Source organism: Neophocaena asiaeorientalis, unplaced genomic scaffold, assembly GCF_003031525.2.
Source record: "Neophocaena asiaeorientalis asiaeorientalis breed wild unplaced genomic scaffold, Neophocaena_asiaeorientalis_V1.1 scaffold5, whole genome shotgun sequence".
Classification (NCBI taxonomy): domain Eukaryota; kingdom Metazoa; phylum Chordata; class Mammalia; order Artiodactyla; family Phocoenidae; genus Neophocaena; species Neophocaena asiaeorientalis.
Genome location: NW_020174698.1, coordinates 2,516,488 through 2,539,622, shown reverse-complemented (window position 1 = coordinate 2,539,622; position 23,135 = coordinate 2,516,488). Strand labels below are relative to the sequence as shown.

The following is a 23,135-nucleotide window of genomic DNA, read 5'->3' as shown; positions in this document are numbered from 1 at the left end:
TAAAACAACGCCATTCGGTGGAGCCCAGGCGTCCTGTAATTTTCTCCAAATGAGCCTCCTCTGAACGCCAGCCTGGCACCACTGACGAGAAACTAACATATGGAAGTGAGTGCCAACCGGCTGCTATCCCGGCTGGAACGATAAAAATGACGGCCCGGCATAACCCTGCCACCTACCTTCATCGTAGTTATAGCCTCGGACATTCCGATGCCTGGCCATGACGGCGGAGAGGGCGTTCGCCACAGCCGCTTACAAACTACCAGCTCAAATACTGACAAGGCGCCAACTGCGGCCTGCCGATTACCTATACGCCATCTTGGCTTCCGGCAGGCCTCAGCGCTGAGCGCCTGCGCACGCACGACGTCTTATCTGAGTACGGCAACCTCTCAGGGTCATTCGCCTCTCTGAGAACGCATGCGCACTCATGCTCACGGGAGGGGTGCGTTTCGGCGAGGCCGCGCCCACAGATAAATTGACTGACGGGGCTTTCGTCGGAGACGAATTACACCTTTTATAATTTGTTAGTTTGGACTTAATATTTCGAGTCGGGATCCTTGACCTACGCCGGCGTTCCAGATTATTTTCCAAATTTGGTTTCTGATAATCTAGTGAAAAAGCTGACTGTGTGCTCAGAGCACGAACCTTGTCTTATCCAGCTTTCATCTTTGCGGCCTATTTAGGCGCTAATGGGCATTAACAAACTTGTATACGTTTGGTATAAGAATTAGTCCAAGTTTTAAAGGCGAAAAAAAGACTCTTCATAAACGGGTATATTTTCATTGAGAACCTGGCTACAATAGGTCACCATGCATTTGTGTATGCAATTCGTGGTTTCATGTATGTGCTCCATCCTGCATTAATACCTCTAGTAAACACCTGTCTGCCCTTAGCCATGTCAATGATTATCATCAGATCATAGAGGATTCAGTGAACATTCATTCAACACAGTAACATGCTAAGATTACTAAACACTGGCCTTAAATGGTGATGAATGTTGTTAATGAATAAATCTATAACCTATTATTAAGTGTCATTTCTTAGGTCACAAAGTGAATGATGCTATGTAAAAAAATCAATCTCCTCATTTTACTGAAGAAACTACACTCTAGTTTTACTTTTATATTTTTGAAGTGGTGATATATCAAATTCTAGAAACAAAAGCTTACTTAGCTTTTTATTATCCATAATGGAAAAAAATAATGATACAAATTCAACTCATAGTTGTAAGTGGCTTGAATGGTAACTTACACATGTGTTTGAATGTGTCTAACCACCAAATGTTTGATTTTAACTATCATTGCTGTTCAATGTAACTCCAAGACAAAATTTTACACAAAAATAGTTGCTAATTTCATATGGCTTAAGTGTTTACACTTTTAGGTAATGTTTATGTTGTAGCCTGTTTCTTCGTCTGTAAAATGGAGATAGTAACAGTATGTAACGTACAGAGTTGTGAATAATTATCCTTGTAGAAGGATTTCACACAGACAAGACAAAGGTTTGGGCTATGGGTTGTAAATTGTGACTAGGAAAAGTATTCTGGGGGCAAGGGAGGGGCAGCAAAACTAGTGGAAGATAGGGATGTTTCAGTAAGTTTGTACAAACCCATTTCAGCATCAATTCCTAGGTTCTGTTGGTAAGGATGGTATCTTATCTGCCTTCTGGTATAGGAAGGACAGTCTTCTCATAGGAAATTTTATGACCTGCTTTTAGGTGGAAAGGAAAAGTCCTGAGAGCCCTTCTTGATGTTTCTCAAGTTACTTCAATTCAAAATAATCAATATACCAAAGTATATTTTAGGGTGACATGCCCTGAACTCCTTCAGTACTCAGTAAATTCTAGTTCTCTACCCCACTAATTGGAAAGCTTTATGTTTGTTTCTCTAGCACCCTAATGTCTGGCACTTTGAATGTTTGCTAAATAAATTAATGAATTGAAAAGATAGATATAATATATAATAGATATAATATCTTGCTATGAGATATTTAACAAATACCACAAACAACTATACAACTAATTCATTTTAATATCAATTTTTAAAAAAAATTATAAGTGAAAGTAGCATAACTACCTTATAAAGTTTTTAACACATTTATTGAAGAATCATTGACAAGGAATAAACTGCACATATTTAAAATATACAATTTGATGAGCTTTGACATATATATTCACCAGCGAAACCATCAACCCAACCGAGATAATGAACTTATCCAAATTTGCAAAATTTCCTCAAGTATCTTTATTATCTCTCCCTCCTGCACCTCGCTGCCTCCTCACCCTGGCCTTAGGCAAAAACTGATCACCTTTCTGTCGCTATAGATATAGGATGTATTTTATAAAATTTTATATAGAGGAAGTCATATAATATGTATTATTTTCTTCTCTGGCTTCATTCACTCAGCATAGTAATTTTGAGATTCATCCATGTAGGTGCTTGAATCATGTACAACTCTTTGTATGGACATAAACTTATTTATCCTGGGTCAATACCTAGGAGCAGAATGGTTGGATTATCAATATGATGTTATCTTTAGTTTTTTGGTTTTTTCTTTTTTGTTTTTTTTTTTTTTGCAGTACGCGGGCCTCTCACTGTTGTGGCCTCTTCCGCTGCGGAGCACAGGCTCCGGACGCGCAGGCTCAGCGGCCATGGCTCACGGGCCCAGCCGCTCCGCGGCATGTGGGATCTTCCCGGACCGGGGCACGAACCCGCTTCCCCTGCATCGGCAGGCGGACTCTCAACCACTGTGCCACCAGGGAAACCCCTATCTTTAGTTTTTTGAGAAACTGCCAAACTGTTTTCCAAAGTGGTTGCAATATTTTACATTCCTACCAGCAACATAGTTCCATTTTCTTCACAACCTTGCCAGCAGTTGGTATGGTCTAAAGATATTATGTGTGTTTGACATTTCTGTATCCTCTTTGGTAAAGTGTCTGTTTGAATCTTTTTTAATGTCAATATTAATTTTACTTTGGAGAGTTCTTTTTATATTCTGGATACAATTTCTTTGATATATAATTTGGACATACCTCTTTCAATTTGTAACTGGCCTTTTCATTCTCTTAATAGTGTCTTTCAAATAGGAGAAGTTAGTTTTGAGGAACTTCAATTTATCAATTTTTTTTAATAATGGATTGTGCTATTGATTTCATACATAAGAAACCTTTGCTTAACCCAAGGTTACAAAAAATTTCTCCTATTTTTAAATAAGTGTTATAGTGTTAGGTTCTACATTTAGATTTATGATCTGTTTTCAGTTGATTTTTGTATATAATGTAAGGTTTGGATCAAAGATTGTTTTTTTATATGTATTTTCAATGGTTCCAGCACCATTGTTGAAAAGAAGATCCTTTCTCCACTGAATTACATCTGCATATTTATCAAAAATCTGTTATTCATATATGTGTGGTCTATTTCTGGACTCTCCATTATGGTCCATTGATCTACTGATCTTTTGATCTAGCTTGACACCAATACCATGCTGTCATGATTATTGTAGCTTCAAAAATCTTAAAATCAGGTAATGTTAATCCTCCAAATTTCATCTTCTTTTTCAAAATTCTCTTAGCTATTTTAGGTCCCTGGCATTTCCATATGAATTTTAAAATGAGGTTATCAATTACTACAGATATTCTGGCTGGGACTCTAATATTTTGTTGAATCTGTAGATCAATTTGGGGAAAATTGACATTTTAAACATGCAGTCTTTCAACACATGCACATCATATGTCTAATTTCTTTCAGTAATGCTTTCTGGTTTTCAGTGACTTGTTTGCACAACTTTTGAAGATTTAATTCTAATTATTCCATAATATTTTTATTCTATTGTGAATAATATATTTTTAATATCAAGATAAATATATAATTAAACTATTAAAATTAATAAGTTGCTTAGCACCATCAATACCCACAAAATATATATAAGAAAAAACAGGAGGAAAATAAAAATTAAAAATAAATTAGCTATATTAGCATAAAAAATATCAAATACCTAGGATGAATATAGGAAAAATGGCTAAACCCTAAACTGAAACTAGAAAACATTGCTGAGAAAAATAAAATAACATTAAATGGAAAAATATACAATGTCCATGGATTGGAAGAGTCACTATTATTATGTTAAATGGAAGACAGGTCAATTCCTCCCAAGTTAATCTATATTTGATATTATCCTAGTCAAATCCTACAAGTTTTTTGACGGAAATTGACATATTCTGTAATAAAAATGGAGCTGCAAAGATCCTAGAATAGCCAAGACAATCTCAGAAAAGAATCAAGTTGGAGGACTTACACTATCACTAAGACTTGCTTTAATGCCATAGTAAGTACAACAGTGTGATACTGACAAAAGGATAGACAAATATACTATTGAAACACTGTGAAGAAAGAAGTCATCACATATGTGATCATCCAATTTACAACTGAGATACCACTGCAGTTTAGAAAGGAAGAGGATAGTCTTGTCAATAAGTTGTTTCATCACAACTGTAGAAAAATAAAACAAACATAAGAGAATATCTTTAGAGCATGAAGGGGGGCAAAGATTTTTAATCAGGGCACAGAAAGCACTAACCATAAAAGAAAAGATTCATAAAGTGAACTTTATTAAAATTAAGAACTTCTGTTCATCAAAAGACAACATTCACAAAGTAAAAAGGCAAGTTGCAGCCTAGGAGAAAATACTTGCAGCAAATATATCTCACAAAGAACTCATATCTATAATATACAAAGAAGCCTATGCACCCCCCCCAAAACCCCAACAATTTAAAAATGAGTAGGAGTCCCAAAGAGGCACTTCACAAAAAAATAATATCTGTAATGGGCATTGAGCATCCTCAACGTCATCCATCATCAAAAAATGCAAATAAAATCATAATGGGTGTACCCCTACCAGAATGACTAAAATTAGAAGCACTGACAATAGTAAGGGTTGGCGAGGATGTGGAGCAGTTGGAAGTCTCATAGCTAGTGCATGTGCAAATTGGTATAACCACTTTGAAAACTTTCGGCAGCATTGCCAAATACTAAACATTTGTATGCCTTGTGACCCAGAAATGCCACATCTAAGTACAGACTCCACAAAAATCAGTGCTTGTGTACAAGAATGTTTATAACAATTTTATTCATAATAGCCCCAAAATGTAAACAAACCAAATGTCTTCAACAGTAGACTAGATGAAATGTGGCATATCCATTTAGTAGGAAAATACACAGCACTGAAAAACAGCAAGGGAGGTTTTATACATATGTAAAATTTTATTGTGCTGTATATTTAAGATATCTGCACCTTTCAGTACATAAGTTATACCTCTATAAAAAAAACTAAATAAAAAGAAAAATGGGGGGAAAATCCTTGGTATATTCAAGCCTATCTTTGATATAGAATAAGAGACTATATATACCATACAGTTTTTAAATGTTTCCTTTATACCCTCTTAGTGTCCAATTTTTAAGATATATATAAAAACTAAGAACTTTGATATATCTGGGTTAGAATTCATTTGGTAATATATCAATATTTCCCAGAGTGCAGTTTGTTTTCTGTTTTCTATTCTAAACCAATCAATTTAGACTGAAATTTAGAATTTTCTGTTGTTGCTGAAACAACACTACTTTGGCACCTACTTAAATACTCATAGGAATTTTGGAAAATACATTATGGTGACTTCTGTACTCCATACTTCTTAAAAAGAAATAAAGGAATTGCTCTTACTCATTAAGAAAGGAAGAGTTGGAAGAGAGGGAGAATCATTGTAATTGTGACAGTAGACACAGCATATGGGAAAAGTCTAGAGTTTTCTAATTAAATGCCTAGGAAAGTATGGCCTATAGTCCAAAATATAAAACAACATATGTAGGTAGAGGATTCTTTTGGGGTCCTTTGCAGTTCTGTGATTATGATTACACATTAATAATGTACATCTATTCATCTTTATTATTACCAAATATCTGTAAAACTATAAACAGGTGACAATTTTCCTACTGACCTTCTAAATTAGTTACGTAACCCTCTGTCTGACCTAATGATATTCTTACCCTCCTCTATGGAACTTCCCCTATCTTCGTGTATTATTCATTTTTTTCTTTTCTTTCCTTTTTTCTTTCATTTATTTTCTTTCTTACTTTCTTCCTCTCTCTCTCTCTCTCTCTTTTTTTTTTTTTTTGCAGTACGCGGACTCCTCACCATTGCGGCCCCTCTCGCCGCGGAGCACAGGCTCCGGACGCACAGGCTCAGCGGCCACAGCCCACGGGCCCAGCCGCTCCGCGGCACGCGGGATCCTCCCAGACCGGGGCACGAACCCGCGTCCCCCACATCGGCAGGCAGACTCTCAACCACTGCGCCACCAGGGAAACCCGCTCTCTTTTTTTTAAACATGCACATAGATGAGTGAAAACTGGCAAGATCCAGTGAATAGGTGCTACATCAAGATAAAGTTTTCCCCCCAAAGGGCTTGAGGCCATTCAGGGATTCCTTGTTTGACAGAAGCATTGACAGCATAACTAAACAAACAAGAAGGTGTTCAGGGAAGCTGAAAGAGATCTTCAAAGAAATTCAGTGGGTGATTTTAAAATTTCTGTGTGGTATTATAGAGCTTAATGCAGAACATATCAAAACTTTGAAAAGGCAATGGTGGGGTCCTGAACTTCATAAGGCAGAATGATTCTCGACAAGAACAAAATAGAAGTCAAAGTGTTCTACATTTAGATGTGACCTACACTCATTGGGGAATACCAGCAAAACAATAATGCGAGGGCAAAACCTTCCTACACAGGTAAGTTCTTTCAACCACCAATCCTGGGCTGTCTAACTGTCAAGCACTTTGTCATAAAATATGACAGTAAATATGGTTCAGGAATTCTTTATAAGATTCTGTTTTTCAAGTTCATGTTGTTCTAAGTGTTCTAAAAATAACTAATCCTCCAGTTTAAAATCTTTCAATGGAGCCACATTACTTACAAAGTAAGTTTAAATCCTTAGAAAGGCATTGGCATCCTTTGTAATTTCACTGCTGCCTGGTTTCACACATCACCTGCCATCACTCCTCCACCCTACCTGAGTCAATCTACACCATAGTTCTTGCTTTTAGTGTTTCATGCTCTTCCTGCCCCAGGACATTTGCAGATGCTACCCTTTCTGCCTAGAATACCCTTCAATCTTCGTGCCCTCTTATATTACTCAGGAGAACCCCAGTAGCATCACACATTCTGTGATACCTTCCTTGACTCTCACAGAATAAGCACCCCTACTCTGGACACTCAAAGTACCTGCTGGTAGTCTCTGTTATAACACATATTAATAATATTCTAATTGTCTATGTTAGTATCTATCCATCTCCCCAGCTAGATATAAATTCCTTAAAAGCAGGACATCCTTGGGCTTCCCTGGTGGTGCAGTGGTTGGGAGTCTGCCTGCCAATGCAGGGGACACGGGTTCGTGCCCCGGTCTGGGAAGATCCCACATGCCGCGGAGCGGCTGGGCCCGTGAGCCATGACCGCTGAGCCTGCGCATCCGGAGCCTGTGCTCTGCAACGGGAGAGGCCACAGCAGTGAGAGGCCCGCGTACCGCAACAGAACAAAACAAAAACAAACAAACAAAAAAAAAGCAGGACATCCTTTAGCTTATTTTGTATCTCCAGCATTCAATATAGTGACTAGTACAAAACTGGAATAAATAAAATACATTTTGTTGAATGATTGTTGAGTAAATTTATAACATAAAATAAATATGTTTGTAAGGTAGAAGAATTTCATAACTTTGGAGACATCAATATCAATAGGATTCTGGAAAAAGAAACTTTTTGCAAGGAATGAGAAAGAGAGAGTGAACAATACGGAAATATAGGCTGTGAGTAGAAATTTCTAGATTACAAGTCTCTTTTATATATACCCAAAAGAAACAAAACACATGTTCACACAAAATGTTGCAGACAGATGTTCACTGCAACATTATCCATGATAGTCAAAAGGCAGGATCAACTGAAATATCCATTAACTGACGAATGGGTTATTTTTTTAAGTGTTAATTCCACACAGTAGAATATTATCTGACAATAAAAAGGAATGAAATACTGATAATATGCTACAACATGGATGAATCTTGAAAACATTACATTAAGTGAAAGAAGTCAGTAAGAAAACATATATTGCATGATTGCATTTATAAGAAATGTCCAGCAAAGGCAAATACGTAGAGAAAGAAAATAGGTTAATGACTACATAGGGCTAGGGAAGTTAGGGGCAAATGGGGAGTGACTGCTTATGGGCAGGGTGTTTCTTTTGGGAGTAATGCACTTGTCCTAAAATTGATTGTGGTGATGGCTACACATCTCTGAAAATATACATAAAAAACGCTTTAAAAATTGTACCCTTTAAATGGGTGAAATGTATGATATGTTAATTATATATCAATAAAGCTGGGTTTTTTTTGAAGAGTCTCAGTGAAATTCAATCTCTTTCAGATAAATATTTAGTCAATTTGAAGATCAAATTTTCATCCTTGAAATTGAGGAACATGGGTGCAGTGAGAAGCTTCTGCAAATTCTCAGCTGAGAAGGAGAAATATCTAGCACAGTGGCAACTTACTACAGTGGTTAAGAGCTACCTGAGTGAAAAGCCTTGTTCTTCCATTTACCAGCTATGCAATCTTGGGTCAATTGCTCGTCCTCTGATGCCTTATTTACCATGCTGTAAGACGGTGGATAAAAACTGAACAGCCTTAAAGGACAGTGAGGATTTAAATATAACATCTCCTGTTATATAGAAAGCATTCCAACAATTCTCCTTAGGCCCCATTGACTTCCGTTGCAGTGGACGAAGCCCATCTTGCCTTTGAATGTTATGGCAGTCCCCACTGAGATGGGATTGGTCTGGTTTCGTGCCTTGGTGCTGACATCCATCCCACTGACACCCTTGAACTTTACCACTACCTCCAGTGGCAGTGCCCCCATGAGGCCTTCACAACATTACTTCAGGCCTCTTGGCCCATCAGAATGTTTAGTACTTTCTTGCCCCTTGGCAGGGCTGATCATTCTCAAATGTTTTCTCAGCTCTGTGCTATAGCAAGACAACTTCAAAACTTTTTTTTAATATAAGTTTATTCCACAGTGATCATTCCCTTAGCACTAAAACATATTTTCTATGGAATTATTTTGTACTTATATTTGATGGTTAATATGTGTACTTTATTGCCTTTATGACGGAATGATGCTTTGAATTATACCTGTAGAATTCTACCATGACACATAAATGCATTTGGAAGATGCATGTTGAAAGAATGTTGAAAATGCCAACAAATCATAATTTAAAGTAAGTCATCAAGAAATCTGAACTCACCAAACTATAAACTCATATTTATATTTCATGATGCCAAGCACATAATAGATTTTTAAAAAATATTTGTTGAAAATTTTATACGACTAGAAAGATTGAATTATCTTTCTATTCTCTCTACAGGAAATATTACAAAATTATTGTCATGGGAAGAGGTAATCAAATTATATGCAAATAAAGATATAGGAAAAAGTATTATTGAAGTGTGATAGGCAATTCATAGATGTATTGTTATTTTTAAGGATTTTATGATGGTGGTGGTATTTGTCAGCTTTTTAAATACATTTATAATCTTTTGAGATTCTTTTTTTCAATCTAAATATGTACCTACTTTTCAAAAAAATTTTATAATTATTTCACGTTTCTCTTCCTAAAGAAGAACTCCAAAACTGAATAAACTACAAACCCCACCAAACCTGAATCTACTTTGATAAGCAAAGTCAAGGATAAATAAGCTGAATTAATGGGCTAACTTCCTCCATTTTACTCCTCTCCTTCAAGCATCGATCAGAAGTTGCACCTTAAAAGTCTATAGTTTCTTAGACAAGGAATAATGTAGAGCAGTGGTGAAGACACCAAATAAGAAAAGAAGGATCATGTGGTCTGATTGTTGCATTGTCTGAAAAAGCATGAGCAAGGGAAATGTATTAGATCTAACTGGAAATTTGAAGAACAGTGGATAAGAAAGACAGTTGGGTGGAAATACTTCAGTGAGAAGATGAAACACTTATTTGTCCATTCTGGTCTCGATTCAGGCTTGCTGGAAATACGTTGTTAGTGCACACATAACTTCTTCTTGGATCTACAGCTTGTCCATCTCTTTGTGTCCTCTTGAATGCTGCCTGTGTTATGTTTAGTTTAGGGACGTATACGGCACCTTAGCCATGGGAAAGAGGTGTATCCATGGTACAAAATGTTGCAAGGCACCAGCAGAATATAAATAACACATCAAAGGGCAAAGCACTTTTAAATCCCAAGGGAAAATTCAAAGCAAAGAAAATTTACAAATTAAATTTAAAGGAGAAAAAAGCATACACATACATAAAAGGTAGGGTTTGAAAAGGTAAAATAGGGTCCCATTAGAAGTCATTTAGAACAGTGAATTGTTTGAGGAATTTCCCTCCCTTGCCTTGTCATGCTCTGTTTTCTTTGAAAAGGCAGAGATGAGGTATGGTGCCAATGGGTTGTCTAGGAACCTAAATCTGGAAAAACTCTGAGAAGACAAGAGTAAAATAATTTAAATCAAAACCATTTAAGGCACTTGGGATAGTTCTTAGAATTTCTTAAGAGGAAAGTTGGAAAATGGGAAAAGCAGAAGGGAAGATGTTTTTCTTTCTCATCTCAATATGTGTATAAGTCTGGAGGTGTTGGTCATCTTGGCACATTGGGTATGGGACAGTCACACAACACTGTTGCCTATGCATCAGACCACTGATTTTGCACACTATCCCATAAAATCTGTTGGCAGTTTTGAAAACATCACACTGAGAAGAGGCCACTTGATACTGATTAACTTTTTATGACCAAAGGTAATTTAGGAGCTTGGCTCCTAATTTTTACTTGAACCAGGAAAATTTTCAATGTGATTAGTCATTTTCTGCTTAGTTTTCTCATTTCTGCTTAGAATACTGATTTGTGATTCTAGGGGTATGATTTAAATAAGCAAGAGTTTCTTTGACTATGGTTGAAATGTACATAATCACATTGATATGACTAGAAGGTTTATAGCCATGTTTGCATTTAGATAAATAATTGAATAGACATTAATCCTTTTCAAGTAGAACATTGAGCAATTACTCCTAATGGTTTTCCATCACAATTGTGGTAGATTATACTTTCCTAAAATGTTTGCACCAGTATATTCCGTCCAACATATTTTCCTTACCTTGTAATGCTGGCACTCTTCCATTGAGAGATAGGGGGCTATATATCCCCTCTTAAAACTGGGTAGACCAGTGCCTACAGTGGAAGCAACGTTATGTGTCTTCCACGCTGCCATAAGAGATGATGCAGCTTCCACCTAATCCTCTTGGGATGCTCATTCTTGGAACTTAGCCACTTAGTATTGTAAAGACACCAAATAGCCACATGGGAAGACCATGTGTCAGTGTTTCAGCATCAGCCTTAGCTGAGGTCCCAGATGACAGCCAGCATCTACAACGATGAGGCTTCAGATGATCCCAGGCCCCAGCCTTCCAGATGCCTCAGCTGATGCTGAGTGGAATAGAGAAAACCTGTCCTCACCAATCCTACTCATATTGCAGATTTATGAGCAAAAATAAATGTTGCCTTTGTTTTAAACCAATAAGTTTTGGGGTGATTTGATATGTAGCAACAGATAACCAGAATAATTATCAACCCAAAAATATTTCAAGGGGAGATAGCAATAAATACTGCCGTGTTTTAATAAAGACTTCACATACCTACAGACTGATAATTCATAAAAATATTAACTATAGTTAAAGTTAATGTTCAACACTATTGATTATGATCATTTGTATGACAAAGAATAAAAGTTTAAACAGTCCGTTTTAAGTGAGGCTTTGGTATTGTGGTAGGTTTGGTTTTTTTTTTTTGGTTACTAGCCACAATTCTGAAAACTGCCTCCTAGGTATTCCATGAATAATCACAAAAGATCTTTTTATTCCATTCCATTGATATTTTATACTAAAATAACTCAGGAAGGCTAGTGTAACAAGGACTTGATTTTCTAATTTAAAAATTTATGTTATGAAATTCTGTAGTCTCTACTCTTTAACATGTTACCCAACACATTAATTTCCTGAAAAGTATTAAGGAACAAATATTTTATTCAAAGGTTTATGCTTTTTTTAAAAACCACAACTCAACAAAGGAACGTTTGATAAAATGTCCCCTTCCCAAGTAATTTAATATGGGTCATTTATGATTTTTTAAAAAAATATTATTACAATGTTATTATGTTTTAATTGTGCTGATAATTGATTCAAACTTATCTCAAGGACTTTTTATTCCTTAAGTCATTTTTTGAGTAGTGAAAGAGAGCAAGAAATTAAGCAAGTGACCACTACCCATGTCACTAAAATAGTCTTAATCAATTTCAATAAATACACAACATTCTCTATAAGAATGTTTTTAAAACTTTAGTAAAATGCTTAAGAATTAATTGTTCCCTAGCAGGCATTTTATTTTATTTTATTTTTAATTAATTTATTTATTTTTGGCTGCGTTGGGTCTTCGTTGCTCTGTGGGCTTTCTCTAGTTGCGGCGAGCGGAGGCTACTCTTTGTTGCTGTGCACAGGCTTCTCATTGTGGTGGCTTCTCTTGTTGCGGAGCACGGGCTCTAGGCGTGTGGGCTTCAATGGTTGTAGCACATGGGCTCAGTAGTTGTGGGTCGCGGGCTCTAGAGCTCAGGCTCTAGAGTAGTTGTGGCACACGGGCTTAGTTGCTCCATGGCATGTGGGATCCTCCTGGACCAGGACTTGAACCCATGTCCCCTGCATTGGCAGGTGGATTCCCAACCACTGCGCCACCAGGGAAGTCCAGTCAGGCGTTTTAGACCTGGCAAAAGGTGAGACAATGCCTTTCCCACACTCAGAACATATTAATGTACATACATTTGTTTTAATGTGCTGGTAAGTATAGGTAAGTCATAACCACTGACAGTCAATGAGGAAAAAAAAGAGAAAACAATAAAAAGTATAAGAGGAAAATGATATTGGAAATTAGGATTCTTTTTTAAAAATCACAATTTGGCCAACAAGTCCAACAGGAAGAGCCAAACAGATTGGCCTTTATATTGGCCCCTCTTTCTTCTTCTCAGCCCTGGACCCAGGGCTGATGTAAGAAAATGAATACCACACTCTAGAAAAAAATGATTGAATAGCTTGGAACTAATTAGTCTAGAGAAGAGAAGACCAAAGGAAGTTACAACAGCTATTATGAAGTATGTTAAGAACTTCCCTATAGGTAATGGAATCAATTGATTTTGTGTTGCCCTAGAAGGGTGGGCTTTACAAGGACGAAATTTCAGTTGACTACAAGGACAATTTAAACAAAGTTTTTCAGCAATGGAATGGAATGTCTTAAGAGATAGTTAATTTCCCATTATGGAGAACATCCTACCGAGAAAATTCTAGGATTATTTCTTCATTTGGTTAGAGATTGCAGCAGTTGTCCTTTCAAAAGCTCATGCAACTCTGGTCAATGATTCAATTTTTAATCAAATAGTAAGCTAAGTCAAGAAATTATTTTAAGCAAATAATAGACTGAAAGAAAAGCATTGGGGAAGTAACAGAGGTATAAACGGGGAATTAAAAGAAAAAAAGAGAATGGAATAGGAAAAGACAAGATCAGTAAAGAAATTTAGACAGACATAATAAAGCATTCTAACTTCAGGACGATGGTTGGGACCTTGAACCAAAAATGCAACCAGAAGTTGACAGATTAACCAGAATAGAACGGGAACGAATCAGAAAGTCAATGTGATGCTTTAGAGGAGTTGATGACTGTTAAGACCCAGGGCCAAAGATAGGTCAGGCACTCAGTGACTTTGAAAATATAGCTGTTTAGGTGGGAAAAGCCCAGGAAGTGGGCTAAACCCATGACCATATATTTTTGCATAATATGTACCAAAGGGTTACATGGGGGGGAAGGAGGGAGGAAGGTGAGAAGTTGGGAGAAATGGATGGAAAAGGAGATGAGAGAAATTTGTGTGAAGGTAAGGGAGAGAACTTTCTAAAAGGCCTGCAGAACTTACACATAATGGTTTTATTTATCCGTCAAGCAAAGGGAATTATTTTCTGGAAAATAAGTAAAATCTAAGTCATTTACACACTTGTATTTGTTAAAGATTACACACTACTTCAAGAGGAAGGTGTGCTAATATCTCCACATCCTGGTCAAATTCCAAGTCAAATAATTTCATTTTCTCTACCTAAACCCTCTGCTGCTTATTTGAGGGAAGTCATGCTTCACTTCCTTCAAAGCTAATAAAACATGTCTGGAGTTGTTCACACCATTATACTATGTGGTAGAATGTGATTCTCAGATTTCTAAAAGTCCACAGATTCTTTATATCCCTCAAAAAAGATGCTTTAAATTTAGGTTGTTAATATTTTTCCCAACAATAACGTTTTGGATCTTTATTTAGTAATATATACCTTTATTATGTTAGCAATATATGTTTACGGAACATCATGGTTAGGAATAAATTTAATATGATTATTTTTATATAGCAAGATGGCATCTTTCCTAAAATTACACGATAGGAAGCAACTTCCAGCTTTTCTTATATTTTGCATGGTTCTCTTTGGAAGGCTCACCACAGAAATCCAAGCAAATATCAACTTCTGCCTGCTTCTTCACTCCACCTCTCAGTTGTCAGCCTTTCTGAATTCTCTTTTACATTAAGGCAAGACCTAACTTGGCTTGGTTATTGGAAAATCCTAGCATCACAGGAGGGTGGAAACTTGGCCCTAATCCAATAAACTTTCATGATAACACTCTTTCAGCTTCATTTTGGTTAATGAAAGATTACTCTGATAACCAGAAATAAAGGAACTACTTAACAATATGTCAGCTTACTATCTAGTTTGCTTCACATCTCTAAAGTGTAAAATTCTATCACCCATTGCTAGGATAAATGTCATATCTTGCAAAGACTAATCTTGTTCAACGGATGCACTTTTAAAATGTATAAATTTACTTGAAAACCAATCTGATAAGAAAAACATGCCTGCAGAAGGATGATTCAGTTGTATCCATGTACTTGTCACTCAGAACTCGCCCCCCCAAAAAAATTATGTGATGGGGTTGGGTGGGTGTTAGAAGCATGCAAAGTCTTGATAATAGGAAAACATTAGCCACAAGATGAAAAGAAGAAACATTTATTTAAGTTCCAGGCAAAAAATTGTCTAATAAGTTTTTTCAGACTTTATTACATGAGTACAAAGAGACAAACTGTCATTTTGCCTGAAAAATTAGTAAATCTTTTGAAAGGTTTTATTTACTTTGGCCATTATCTTTATTTTAAAATTGAGATTAAACATATTGCCCTGACTCATTCTCAAATGGTGTGCTTGAAATTGGGACTATAATTCTTCTTTGCTTCAAACATTGTAGTCCATTTTGCATACTAGTAAGGAGGGAGAGCTCTCTTTTTTTAAAATTAATTAATTAACTACTTTGGCTGTGTTGGGTCTTCATTGCTGCGCGCAGGCTTTCTCTAGTTGTGGCGAGCGGGGGCTGCTCTTCGTTGCAGTACACGGGCTTCTCATTGTGGTGGTTTCTCTTGTTGCAGAGCATGGGCTCTAGGCATGCACACAGGCTCAGTAGTTGTAGCTCACAGGCTTTAGAGTGCAGGCTCAGTAGTTGTGGCACAGGGCTTAGCTGCTCCACAGCATGTAAGATCTTCCCGGACCAGGGCTTGAACGCGTGTCCTCTGCATTGGCAGGCGGATTCTTAACCACGGCACCACCAGGGAAGTCCAGGAGAGCTCTCTTGTAGAAAATGTGCTCTATCTCCCCTCTATTTCCCAGTTTCCCCTATTTTCTTGTCCCAGAGTCTTTATTTAGTTAGTTGTAAATACACTATAATTAATTTTATTTGTAGCAACCGTTGGTCAAGTCCAATAGCCAATAACTGAAAATGAGGGTGGTTTTCTACATATTCATTAATACTTTAATAGGGCACTTTACCTATGTCAAATTTCAAATGAGAAACTGATAGGGATAAAATAGGATAGCTATGCAGGTAGTTGTAGAAATCCCAGTAGGTGATTATAGATAGGGAAACCTAGGAAACTATGGGAGACCACTGTAAGATGATGATCGCTCAAGAAAGCTATCGGAACGTGTGGAACGAAGCAGGCTTGCTTAACTATGAAGACATAAATAAAAGCATGAGACATGCTCCAGGTCATTAGGTGAAAGAAAAATGTTACCACTCTTCTACTGATTTGAATAAGCGCTATGACAGTCTGACATCATAGGGTCAGACACTCTCCTGCCCAATACGAAGGAGGAGCTAGTGATGTAAGCCTGACGTCTACTCAGAGAAGGCGGTCTTTTCCCCTCCCCCACTTTCCTTTGATTATAAAATTTTAGCCCACTTCATCCTCGGGGCAGAGCCTCCTCGCCTGCCCGCTTGCATCTCTCACAAGCATCCTGTATTAATAAATCCACTTGCTTATCACTTTGCCTCTCGATGAATTCCTTCTGCGCTGAGACACAAAGAACCTGAGCCTCAGTAAGTCTAGTCACCAGGTGAGTGATTCTAATTAAAAGACTGTGGGTTCAAGTCCCAATGTGCGGTACACGGTCTCAAAACTGTTCCTCTAAAATCTAATTAAACAAATCCAAGATAGGAACATTTTTAAAAGTTCACAAAGTCCAGCCCTAAAAAGCCACATTTTCCTAATTATTTCAGCCAGCCCCTCCCTACCTCAGAAACAAGAGCTATGCATACATAGTCAAACAAGAGTATTATTATTGGACGTATTGGTCAGGTTTCTGTACTATTCTCAGGGATTTTAAAACTTTTTTTTTTTTTGGCTGTGCCACAGGGCATGTGGAATCTTAGTTCCCCTACCAGGGATTGAACCTGTGCCCGCTGCTTTGGAAGCACAGAATCTTAACCACTGGCCCGCTAGGGAAGTCCCTAATTTTTTTTTTTAATTATAGTAAATTAGGATCTCTATCCTTACTTCATGAATTGATAATTAATTGCTCTTCATCTGACTTTTTCACTTGGCTTCTAACTTCAGGACGATGGTCGGGACCTTGAACCAAAAATGTAACCAGAAGTTGACAGATTAACCAGAATAGAACGGGAACGAATCAGAAAGTCAATGTGATGCTTTAGAGGAGTTGATGACTGTTAAGATCCAGTGCCAAAGATAGGTCAAGCACTCAGTGACTTTGAAAATATAGCTGTTTAGGTGGGAAAAGCCCAGGAAGTGGGCTAAACCCATGACCATATATTTTTGCATAATACATACCAAAGGGTTACATGGGGGGAAGGAGGGAGGAAGGTGAGAAGTTGACTACTTGACTTGACTTCACTTTACCATTTTACTATGACATGAGGTAGTAGGAATAAAAATTATCCTTCCTTCCTTGCTTGACTACTTGACTTCATTTTACCATTTTACTATGACATGAGGTAGCAGGAATAAAATTATCCTTCCTTCCTTGCCCCTCTTCCTCACCTCCTCCCTCCCTCCCTTCCTTCTTTCCTTCCTTCCTTCCTCTAGTTAAGAACTTAGGGATTTAAATAAAGCACTTGTTTTTTTTCACTTTTTAATATTTTTTGTTTGGTTGGTTATTGTGTGTTTGTGCTTATTTCTTTTATCTTTTTATTTTCTTTTTTGACTGTCTGTTTTTTTCTTTTTCTTTTTTTTTTTTTTTGCCTGTGTCGGGTCTTAGTTGCAGCACATGGGATCTTTGTCGCAGCATGTGGAATCTTTTGTTGCAGCGCACAGGCTTCTCTCTAGTTGTGGCGTGCAGGTTTTTCTCTCCTCTAGTTGTGGCACACAGGCTCCAGAGCACGTGAGCTCTGTAGTTTGTGGCACACAGGCTCTCTAGTTGAAGCACACGAGCCCAGTAATTGTAGCACACGGGCTCAGTTGCGGCATGTGGGATCTTAGTTCTCCGACCAGGAATCATACCCACATCCCCTGCACTGGAAGGTGGATTCTTTACCAATGGACCACCAGGGAAGTCCCTATTTCTTTTGTCTAATTAGAAATTTGATTATATAGACCTGTGGAAAAACTCATGTTATTTTTATTTTTATCTTTATAGAATAGCACCTCACCTCTCACATCTTTAAGAATTTTATTAGAAAAATTCACATACAAATAAATAGCTTTCTATTCCTATGTCCATTTAAAGTGCAAACATAAAAATTATAAGTGAACTAGATGCAAGGCTTTTTAAATTCCATTTTAGAGAACTGAGCAAATAATGATGATATTTTACATTTGAGTGTTTTAGGTAAAGCCAAAGCATGACAACATCTGATTTCCTCTTTGAGGTCCTGAACCTCTAGTGCTTTCATGAACCCTCAAATGTTAGTATTGTCTCAAATTTTTCTACTATCGACTGAATATGAATCAATGTATTATTTCTTTTTAGGGGTTGAGAACTTTATACTTTAAACTGGGCTTCCTAAAACCAGCATGCCTAAACCTGAAACTATTAAGTGCCTAGTCGTTGGAATCTTGGTCACCAGAAAAATCAGTGAGCTTCAATATTGGGAAAAGGGAAAACACATTCACTCAGACATTTTTCATTCATTTGGTGAACACCTACTATATGATAAGCCTTTCATTAGAAACCAGAGATACAAACTGAAAAAGAAAAGATAATATAAAACTGTAGGAGAGTCCAATCTAGAGAAAGTAATACTGTCATTGAATCTGAACTATTCTCGACCTGGAATCCTCTTTCTCCATTCCCCTTTCTCTTGACTCCTCACTTGCTCCACATTCCTCCTTCATTCCATCCCACTTTACATCCCTTGTTCAACTCCTATTCCTCTTTCAGGGTTTCAACTCAAACCTTGCTCCTTGGACACAAGGAAGACCTTCTCTAACTCCATAGACATAGGTACATGGGCTATAAACTAACAATTTTTTCCTTATAATAAAACCCAACAATTTTATTATACCACTTGCTTAATGTCTATCTTTGGACATTTAAAGCAGGAAACATCCTGATTTTTTTTTTTTTTGCTACTATATCCTTAATACCCTGCACATTTCCAGGCTCATGGTAAGTGCTCAATAAATACTTTTAAATGAACAAATGAATGAAAAGATGCAGTTCAACATTTATAAAGAAAAAAAAGTATTAATTTAACAAATAAGTTGAGTAAAATTAAAAAATAGTTTTTAAAGCAAAGATTAAAACATGATAAGGGCTTCTGTTGTGGTTCAGTGTTTAAGAATCCAGCTGCCAATGCAGGGGACACGGGTTCAAGCCCTGATCCATGAAGATCCCACGTGCCGTGGAGCAACTAAGCCCATGTACCACAACTACTGAGCCCGAGTGTCACAACTACTGAAGCCCGCATGCCTAGAGCCCATGCTCCTCAGCAAAAGAAGCCACCACAATGAGAAGCCTGCGCACCACAACGAAGAGTAGACCCCGCTCGCCGCAACTAGAGAAAGCATGCACGCAGCAACGAAGACCCAACACAGCCAAAAATAAAAAAGAAATAAAAATCCTTCTATTTTTTTAAAAAAAAGATTAAAACATGATAGTACTGCGACTTCAGCACTATAACTTTCTGCTGTTCAGAGTCCATATGCACTTTCAAGTCTTTCAACAGAACGTTACACTAAGCTCTACAACTCCATCTTTATTACCTTCTAATTTCTAGTTCTAAATTATAGAACCCTCAAATTATCTTGGAAAGTATGCACACATATTCACTTTTTTTTTTTTTGCTAAATGAAAATTCTTAGTAATGAAATAAAAATGTACATCTCTGTATACGTATTCAAGACCAGAAAAAAAAATTAGTGTTTTTTTAATGCTGTGGAATGCCTCTTTTCCTGGTGCCTAACATACATAATACATTGACTTCTAATGCTGTCAGAAGTCCAGTTGAGGTCACTAATATTCAACAGCAATGATCAAAACTGTGTGTGCCGACTATAAAGGGTTTCAGCCCCAAACCCACCCTTTATACTTGGGTTTGTGTTACTGGGGCTGAGACTCTGCAAAGCACATTCCTCCTTTGCCATCTGAATCCCTGCTGGGCTCAACCAGCAGAAGATGTTAGAGGAAGGCAGGGGCTGAAGAAAGGGCTTGCCCCTTCCTGTCGGCTTCCTATTTCATTGGTGTTGTCTCAGCAAAGGTCTCTCATCCTGGCAGAAGCAATGATTCATCTCCTGTCAGCCTTGTGATGTCCCACACTGGTACAACCAGGGCCCAGTCAGGAAAACAAAAACAACACCAAGTTAATGAAATGAAAGATCAAATACGTATTAGAAAACTGAAAAAGCAAAAGGGGGACACTGAGGTAAAACAGATAAGCAATCCCAGGGAGCAGCTGCCACCCAAAGGCTAAAAGAAAGAAGGAGGAGTCATCAGAACCTGGAAGCCTCGGACATCCCTGGTGGTCCAGTGGTTAAGACTCCACGCTTCCAACGCAGGGGGCGCAGGTTCAATCCCTGCTCTGGGGACTAAGATACCACATGTCATGTGGTGCTGCCAAAAGATTTAAAAGAAAAAAAAGAACCTGGAAGCCTAGAGGAAGGACCCAGCAAAGCCTCCGAGGAGGAGCCATGGCTTGTTGGTACTGAAACCCCAGGAACTCAGAGGAAGAGGTTCATGGAACTGGGACTTAGCCCTGAAGTTGGAGGTGCTGCCTGGCTGGTACAACATGTAGAAGAAAAAAAACTCAGTTTGAGCCTAGACTATGTCCATTATCATGATTCAGGGATATCTAAGTATCTTTACTGAGCTTTTGAGATTTGCCTAAGAGAAGTTAATTTATATCAGTTGATATATTTGTTAGTTTGCTTCTTCGTCTATTTCTTTGTTTTGGCTCAAGGAGGAGGAAATAGATTTTAATGATCAAGTACCTATAGAGAGAGATTAGAGAATAAAGAGTATGGATGGCACTCAAGTCCCAGCTTGATCTCTTTGACAAATTTGGAATCCTATAAGGAGAGAGAGAAAATGTAAACAGGCGTAAGAGATCATATCCATGAAGTCTTCATAAAACACAAGGCACGGGCTTCCCTGGTGGCGCAGTGGTTGAGAGTCCGCCCGCCGATTCAGGGGACGCGGATTCATGCCCCGGTCCGGGAGGATCCCACATGCCGCGGAGCGGCTGCGCACATGAGCCATGGCAGCTGAGGCTGCGCGTCCGGAGCCTATGCTCCACAACGGTAGAGGCCACAACAGTGAGAGGCCCATGTACCGCAAAAAGAAAAAAAAAAAAAAACACAAGGCACTAGGGATACCTCTTAGATTTCCACATGACAAAGTGTATCACAAACTGCAGGGAATGAGTGCTCTGCACCCCAGTTTCTGGCAAAAATACAATGCCACACTGGCGTGATAAGAGCTAAATTACATATGGTGGTGTTCAGCACACAGTGGACCACTGCAATGCTGAAAATCAGAAAATGCATGTGTCTAATAGGGAACAAGTTAAAGATGTAACTCAGAAGAGAAGTTCTTCCACAAATCTTAGATTCTTCCCTCATTATTCTCTACTGTACAAACAGCTTTTGAAGTAACATTTTGATATCTCAGCGAGGCATTCATTAAATAGCTATTGATATTTTCAGTTTAAAGCACAAACTCTTGTATGAGATTCAGAAACCTTTGTAGGTTCCCATTGATAATACATATCCCTGGTGTGAAATTTTGATGCAGTTAAAATGTGCCAATTAACTTAGACATTACTAATTATATGAAACGTGGGAAACACAAATCACAAATATTTAGGCTAATTTAATATCATGCTTGTATTTAGGATATGCTTTATTTTGGGGGGCCTTTCTCTCACTTAGTCTCTCATATAAAGAACCCCAAAAGTCAGCAGCTTCTGTGCATTAAGCATATGTTTTACTATGAAAAGTAGTGTGCTAAGATGTTTGAAAAGGAACATGGAAGCTGTGCCTCCAAATTCCAACCATGAATTTCCTTTAGAACCCTTTAATCTTAAATTAGATGAAGCAAGCCTTTACAGATGCTTTTCATAGTGTTTTCTTCAGAATTTTTATTAATTTAAAGAACATTAAATGTCTAATCATGCTTTGGGGTATACACAAAAAGATATCAAATGCAGCAGAACATTTTAAAACATTCTGAAACATCACCATTCCATATGCTGGAGGGCATATTGCAGAATTACAGTGAATTCTTGGGATCGTGGTTTCACTGTAACACTTTTTATACTAACAATGGTATTTAAACAGACAATCTGTTCAAGACTTCTGCTTGCCCAATTATTTACACTCTAAGTCTAATGTAAGCCTGACACATTTATTTCTGTGAACAGCAAGTATTTTGCTATAGAAAGAAGGTGTTTGTAAGCATTGCCACATGGTTCTAGGGATGTCTGAGTACAGTAAGAAAGTCATTTTTTAAATTAGAAAACAAAGGCAATGTATAGACTAGAAAGAAGCAGTGCTGATTTTTGCTGTTTAAAAATGTTTTAGGAATTTTTACATTGCTTTTAACTTAAGACACAGAAGATGTATAATATAAAAAGTAATTCATTTTTTACATAATAAAAACTTTCCGCCTGAGGTTGAAAGTATACCTCAACCCATAGGCATACACATATGTGCACACACACACACACACACACAGCCCCTCAGCAAAGGTCAAAAGATTTACTAGTTAAAGGCATTTAAGGAAATTTCTAATTCCTAACTGATCACTAAGCTACCTGAGCAGAGACTTTATTGGCCACACCCAACAAAACATAGAAACCTTATAGAATTAGTTTGGAAAGTCACTAAATAAACAGACAGCAATAGCAAAAACAACAAATCCTTGGATTTCTAGATTTCCAGAGTGGCCTTGTTATATTATTTTAAATGTCCAATTTTCAACATAAAAATTACAATACACACAAAGAAACAGGAAATTATGGCTATTACAGGAAAAAGGTAGTAAATAAAAACTGTCCTGAAAAAACACAGACTTCAGATTGCCTAGACAAAGACTTAGATCAGCTATTACATATATGTTTAAAGAACTAAAGGAACCCATACTAAAGAATTACAGAAAAGTATGAGAATGATGTTTCATCAAATAAAGAATATCAACAAAGAAGTAGAAATTATAATATATAA

The 23,135-nt window shown here is 37.4% G+C and overlaps 1 protein-coding gene across 2 annotated transcripts in view; it reads right to left on the bottom strand.

Moving 5' to 3' along the window:
• Window positions 1-334, bottom strand: part of HBS1L (HBS1 like translational GTPase) — an 82,538-nt gene extending 82,204 nt beyond the window's left edge. The window contains exon 1 of one of the 2 annotated variants that reach the window (XM_024759039.1): window positions 177-334. In XM_024759039.1, coding sequence (XP_024614807.1) covers window positions 177-219 — 43 coding nt within the window. In that variant the 5' untranslated portion in view covers window positions 220-334. The remainder of the gene's footprint in view (window positions 1-176) is intronic. The other variant, XM_024759040.1, reaches the window with a different exon arrangement.
• Between the last annotated feature and the right edge of the window lie 22,801 nt (window positions 335-23,135).